Source organism: Lontra canadensis, unplaced genomic scaffold, assembly GCF_010015895.1.
Source record: "Lontra canadensis isolate GAN:19392208 unplaced genomic scaffold, GSC_riverotter_1.0 scaffold41, whole genome shotgun sequence".
Lineage (NCBI taxonomy): Eukaryota > Metazoa > Chordata > Mammalia > Carnivora > Mustelidae > Lontra > Lontra canadensis.
This window is the reverse complement of record NW_022631035.1, coordinates 3,160,128-3,166,691: the sequence shown is the minus strand read 5'-3', so window position 1 is coordinate 3,166,691 and position 6,564 is coordinate 3,160,128. Positions and strand designations below refer to the sequence as shown.

Here is a 6,564-nt window from a genome sequence, read left to right as displayed (position 1 = left end):
TGCAGGAAATGAGGGACATGCCCCTCTCGAGATGAAAGGGACCTGGTAGGCCTGCTACACAGTCTCGCAACGACCCTCAAAAAGTTTCTGCAAAATGCACATTTCCAGGCTCTGCCCTAACCAGGCCTGGGGGACTCCTATGTACGGGACACCCCCACTCAGTGTTTGTGATGGTGCCAGGGCTGGGGCTGGGCCCGTGTGTCCTGCCCTGCCTGCACCCAAGGATGCCCAGGCTGGCGGACGGGGTGTGGGACCACGACCACTTTTAAAAGGGAAATGGGGGTGGGAGGAGACTCACACTAATTTAGACCCACTTGGATGACTGTTTTATTCATGCTGTTTCCGGGAAGGGATGTCAGAGCTGGACCAGTCTAAACTCTTGGAGGCTTTTCCGTTGGCCAGAGGGGTGCTGTTGGCCTGCTTACGGGTCCTCAATATCGAGAAACTCCTGCTTGGGGGGCGCCGCCCCGCGGTACCACGCACAGGAGCCGTCACTTCTCTTGATGCAGGCGAAGAACTTGGCCTGATGCCCGTTGATGTTCTTCTCCGTGACCCAGTCCATCCAGAGGCACTCGTCCGGAGATGAGATGTAGCACGGGATCATGGGGCAGCGCGTGATCTAGGAAGAGGGACACGGAGGCAGATCCAGTCAGCGACCGAGGCCATGCAAGGGAGCATCTCCAGAACCCAGCCACGAGCCCAGCAATGACGTTCAAGGGCAGTTTGTCAAGAATGAATGACCACATGAGCCCAGCGGCGGGGGAGGAAATGGGGGCTCTAGTTGAACCTGCTCCATCAGCAGCCTCTCCTGACTTCCCCTAGTCTCCAAGCAGCAGCAGGCAGCCCACCTGGGTGGAGGGAAGGGGCCTGGGGTAACCCTCAGGCACTGCCCCCACACCCCCCAGCAGCTGTAGGTGCCCCCTCTGCTTTGGGCCATCTTGTCTACCATATCTGGGCATGCCACAAAGGCCTCAGCGGAGCGCCACCCTCCTGGGAGGAGAAGACAACCACAGAGGGTCCCAAATTTCCTGGAGCTAGGCTCCAGTCAAATAAAAAGGACAGCGTCTTGCTCTGAAGCATGCATGGGCCTTGAGAGGATCAGCAAGTAGGACTGTGGTGGAGGAACGTCAGTCCGCAAGAGGGAAAGGGAAGAACTCAGTTTTGTTTTGTATTTTTGAATTTAAATTAAACTAATTAACATATAGCATATTACTAGTCTCAGAGGCAGAGGTCAGTGATTCATCAGTCTCATGTAACACCCAGTGCTCATTACATCACGGGCCCTCCTTAGGGCCTGGCACCCACTCGCCCCCTCCCCTGCACCCTCCCCTCCAGCTACCCTCAGGCTCTTTCCTGTGGTTAGGAGTCAGTCTCTGACGGTTTGTCTCCCTCTCCGGGTTCATCTTGCTCTGGTTTTCCCTCCCTTCTCCTACACTCCTCTGTTTTGTTTGCTAAGTTCCACAGATGAGTGAGATCATCGAAAACTGTCTTTCTCTGACTTATTTCGCTGGGCGGGACACCCTCGCATTCCATCCATGTCATAGCAAGTGGCAAGGCTGCGTTTGTTTTGATGCTAAAGGACTCACTGTTGAGTTCCCGCTGGCCATGGAGCCGTGTGCCCCCTGGACACGTAGCTGTAGGTCCGAATTCCCACTCCAGAGGAGCCAAGGGATTGGCTGGCAACAACGCGGCAGCACAAGCAACAGCGTTCCCGGCAAGAGGCAAGGCCGGCAGCCTTCAAGCCCGACCCATGTCCGGTGGCAGAGGGGCCCTGGCACCTGGCGGGTTTTCCTGTGCTGGGGCTGAAGGCACAGGCAGGGGGCTGGAGGGCAGCGGGCAGGAGAGGACCCAAGCCGGGGGCCGGGGAGATCGCACGGTCTACAGCAGCACTTAGCACTTAACATGAGCCCTGCTCCGGCTGTGTCTAGCCCCAACTCTGGGCTGTCTTTTTTCTTTTTCTTTTTTCTAAGATTTTACTTATTTATTTGGGGTGGGCAGGGGCAGGGGGCAGAGGGACAATCAGACTCCCTCCTAAGCAGGGAGCCCCATGAAGGCCTTGATCCCAGGACCCCAAGATCATGACCTGAGCTGAAGGTAGATGCTCAAGCGACTGAAATACTCAGGCGCCCCCTGGGCTGCTTTTAAGAAGGGGATGGGGTGTCAGGGTTCTCCATGGCCCCAGCGCATGGAAACGGCTGGATGTTCTTTCCCAAGGCACTCCAGTCTTTGCACTGGTACGTCCCCAGAAAGCACTCATGGCATCCTGTTTTCCCCACAAAATTCCTCCCCCTGGGAGGTTCTCCTTCCCAGAAGCTACAGGCCATGTGGCAAGATTGCAGGGACTTCTCAGATATCCCTCTGCAGGGGGCATGCCTCGGGGCTCTGTCCCTGGCCAGCCTGCCTCACTGGTGGAGAGGCCGCACCTCCCCAGAGCCCTGTTCTAAGGACCCCGTGGATGGAGAGGGTCTGGCAAGCCAGGATCAAAGCCTGGAGGTCTCCCTGGAGAAGGAGGCGATGACGGAAAGCCCAGGAGGCGGCGGCAGCGGCTTACCTTGCACTCACAGCCCATCTGGTACCTGTGGTTGAGGCTCTTCTTCTGGGTGGTGCTCAGGGTGTCCCAGGGCACGATGAAGTCACACAGGGTGATATGCATCTTGCCGTTCCCCTCGGCCTTTCCTGAGGAGACAGAAGTCCTCGAGCTCAGGGCAGGTTACGGGTCCTCCTCCTCCTGCCGCCCCTCACACCCACGTGTGGCTTGGGCACGTGCAGCCTTGCTGCTCACAGTCCCGAGTGTTGTGGGCTGAGCTGCAGCCGCCCCGAAAGCCCTGTGTGAGAGCCCGACCCCCAGCACCTCAGAGATGTGCCTGTGTTTGGAGCTGGGTCTTTTGTGAGTTCAGTGAGATCACAAGGGGGGGGGGGACCCACATCCGGTAAGAAAAGGCTCCTCATAAGACGAGATCAGGACCCAGAGAGGCACAGAAGGACAAGCACTGCAGCCACGGGGAGGAGACGGCCGTCTGTGAGCCCAGAAGCAAGGCTTTGGGAGAACCAGCACTGCCCACGCCGGATGCCGGACCCCCAGCCCCGGGGCCTGCTGGGGGGAATCGATCCCCAGCCCGTGGTGCGAGCTGATGGATACACCGTGGACCATCTGTGTGGAGCAAAACAAACACCCAGAGCCCTCGGCAGACCCAAGAAAGGACAAAGGAAAAAAACCTCCCGTTTTCATTACAGCGAACACTCAGACGCGTTTCCTTCCCACACTTTCACACGCGTGTGTTCGCACGAAAGAGATCACACTGTGTGTAGATCACGCTGTTTCCGGTCTTATTTCTCACACACGTGTCCTCCATTTGACGTTGACCTTGTCTGGGTTTTTCCACCAAGCAAAAACATGGAATTCTATAAAATTAGAAATCGGCCCCGAATTCCCTTCATGGTGGGAGGGTGGAGGGGGAGGTGGCACCGTTTGTCTTTTTGACCTCAGGCTCCTGATTCCACTCCCCGTGGACCTTTTTGCCACCGGTCCAAGCTCCCGCCGAGAGCAGAACGTGGAAGGACATGGAGATGCGGTGCAAACTGGTATCTTCCACGGGCCTGGCTGCGGGGCTCCTGCTGACCCTGGATGTTGCGTATAAATGACAGAGCCTCTCAGAACACTCAAAAGACACCCTTTCCGTACGGGTACAGTTATTAGGACTTGGTTGGGCACGCATGATGTGAAAATCTGTTACAACATCCTCGTACGTCTGCCTTGGAAAAACACACAGTCTTTCTTGGAGAGAAAAACAGGAATTAATTAAAATTTGTAACTGAGGGTTGTAGGTTTCTTTTTCCTTTGGAGAAGAGGACTGCAGAAGAAAATTACAGTTCCTGAACAAGAGCGTCTCCTGGTGCCCAGCTCAACATGTGAACTTGAGTCATCAGCCCAAGAGGAGGTGGGCTGCCTCGGGCCATGCGGTCACTCTGGGGCCGCTGCCAGCCGGGCTGAGTGGTTTACTGTGCCCCGTGATTTCTGGGTGGCCCATACTGACTCCAGGACAACAAGATGGAGAGCGTGTGCTCAGAAAGTAAACACCAGATTTGACCCAGAGCCATCCGACCAAGCTGGGGAAAGTAGTCAGCTCAGCGAGGTCACCCTGTAGCGGGTACGCTGGCCCCTGCTGGATTTGCCTTTTACGGATCTTAGGTTCCACAGCCAGTTAGGAAACCCAGATGTGCCCCAGGTCACTTGCTTGCTCCCGGCATTAAAAGTGGAACAGTGGAAGTGGAGAGACACACAGTTACAAGCAGGTGTATCTTCAAATAAAATGTATCTTTTTCATTTTTATTATAAGCAGAGCCACAGTTCGGATGGTTTCAGTTGTAGCAAGCCTAGAGGAGGTGGGCTCCAGTTACTGGAACTGTCTTCTTGTTCAGACTGGGGACAATTTAATGGACCCGTGTGAAGGAACAGCCCAGGACACGTACATGTCACGCGACGCTGCCATACCTCTGATGGCAGAAATAAGTGAGTGAACTTCCACATGAGAATGTCGATGTTCGCAGAGTAACTGAGTGAGATATCAGGCTCTCTGCTTTCGACTCACGACGCCTCATTTGGACACAGAAACCTCTTCCTTCCAGAAAAGAGGCTGAGCAAAATAGATTAAAAAGACTCTCCTACCACGTCCCCCGAAATAACACAAAGCAACCTCGCAAGAGAGTCGCTGCCAGGCTGCCGCGTGCAGCCTCTGCCCTCGGCTCTCGTTCAGGACCCACACTTTCTAAGCAGCCACGCGGCTTCCTCACGTGCCTCGTGGTCAGTGGGACGGGGACGGACGTGAGCCACATACACAGCAGAGACTGCACGCCAGGGCTTCTGGCTGCTGGACATAACCCAGCTTCCTGGCCATCCCCCCCAGCAGTCCAGACGGTCCATCTCGTGGAATAAAGGGCGACGCCAAGGTCCTCAGAATCTCTGGGCAAGAGGCAGGACTGACTGACCACGAAAAGGCCCCAGGAGATGACCACGATGTCCGGAGGTACCTCCGAAAGGAAGGTGACTGACCTCACCTGCTGGGGCTCAGCCCTCCTTTGTGTGTGCCGACCCACCACTCGGCACCTCTGTGATGAAAGGTCTGCCTCCGACCCAGGGCAGGGAAGGTTATCGTTGGATGTCAGCTCCCAGCACTGGCTTTCCCCTGGCCTCTCCTGGGCAGCTTCAGAAACACTGATGCCCAGGCCGCCCCCCGAAGGGCCTGCTTGGAACTGCTCTACGGTGCCACCTGAGGTTTAGGACTTCTAACAGACTCCCCGAGAAATCCCAACAGGCCGTGAAGGCAGAGGGCTGCTGGCTCAGATACTGGGGAGGCAAGACGGCTAAAACCTAGATCTCATGAGCAGGGAAGCAGAATATCACAAACCTGGGAGTCAGGAAGACACGTCCGGCAGTGTGGCCCAGGCACAGGAGTGCCGAGAAATGCCTAGCCACTGGCTCCTCCCAGGAGAAAGAGCTCCAGCGCCCGGCACCTGCCAGAGTCTGTGTGGCAGACGCTCGCGCCCTGATTTCAAAGTACCAACGAGACATCAACCAGAATTTTTAACAATTGGCGTGAGAAAGTGGGTTCAGACACACCACCAGACCTGGGGCACATTGTCCATCTCTCTACTCCTCTGTTTTCCTCATCTGTAAAATGGGGACCACATAACATTACCTTGGTTGTAAGAGATCGTAAGGATCAAAGGGAATCCACACGAGAAACTTTCAGAGGCCATCAGGACCAGGGAGAGGGCGATCCTAGTTCTATTAACAGGGAGACGGCGATGCCTGTTGCATGAACCCAGACCTGGGTCACCTTCCCCTCCCAGGAGCCCACCCAGAAGACCCAGCCGGGCCGCCTGCCTTCCGCACGTGCTTCTACAGCTCTGCAGTCTGCTCGGCTGCCTCTAGAGGGCGGTGTGAGGAGCTGGAGAAGGCCCGCGAGGTGCAGCGTTTGAAGGGTTATTTCCCAGAGACCAGCACAAAACCTGGAGCTGAAAACCGGAAGCCGTTGATTTCTTAGGGCAACAAGTTCCCCGAACCATGGGAAGTCTCGTCTCCTTTCCCTTCTCTCCACAGCTTATCTTTCTGACCATAAAAGCAACGGATGTCATGTGTAAGATTTTGCAAATACAGGGACGTATCAAGAGGAGATAAAACCGATGCAGCCCATTCCTGGCACATGCGGATCTGGTCCTCTCACAGCCCTCCCCGGGCACCTGCAGCGCGCGCCCCATGTTCCCTGCACCTGCCTGCCTCGCCCTTCCCCGGTGTCACGGTAACAGCACCATCAGAAGGTCCCTGCTTCGTGATTCTGTCCCCATACCTGCCTCTCTGGTCAACTTTGTTTTTCTTTCTGTAAAAATAGTAGACACCGCACATGTAAAATGGTGCAGCTGCTTTGGAAAACAGTCTGGCAGCTCCTCAAATGATTAAACATAGTCACCATATGCCCTGAAATTCTACTCCTACGCATCGGCCCGAGAGGGATGAAAACACAGCCACGCGAACGCTTGGTGATGGGTGCTGACAGCCGCGGTGTG

The 6,564-nt window shown here is 55.8% G+C and overlaps 1 protein-coding gene across 1 annotated transcript in view; it reads right to left on the bottom strand.

The window, feature by feature from the left end:
* Window positions 1-303: 303 nt before the first annotated feature.
* Window positions 304-6,564, bottom strand: part of TIMP2 (TIMP metallopeptidase inhibitor 2) — a 41,664-nt gene continuing 35,403 nt past the window's right edge. The window contains exons 4-5 of the mRNA XM_032870474.1: window positions 2,552-2,676; window positions 304-619 (exon numbers count right to left, since the gene is read on the bottom strand). Of these exons, the coding sequence (XP_032726365.1) occupies window positions 422-619; window positions 2,552-2,676 (323 nt within the window). The 3' untranslated portion in view covers window positions 304-421. The remainder of the gene's footprint in view (window positions 620-2,551; window positions 2,677-6,564) is intronic.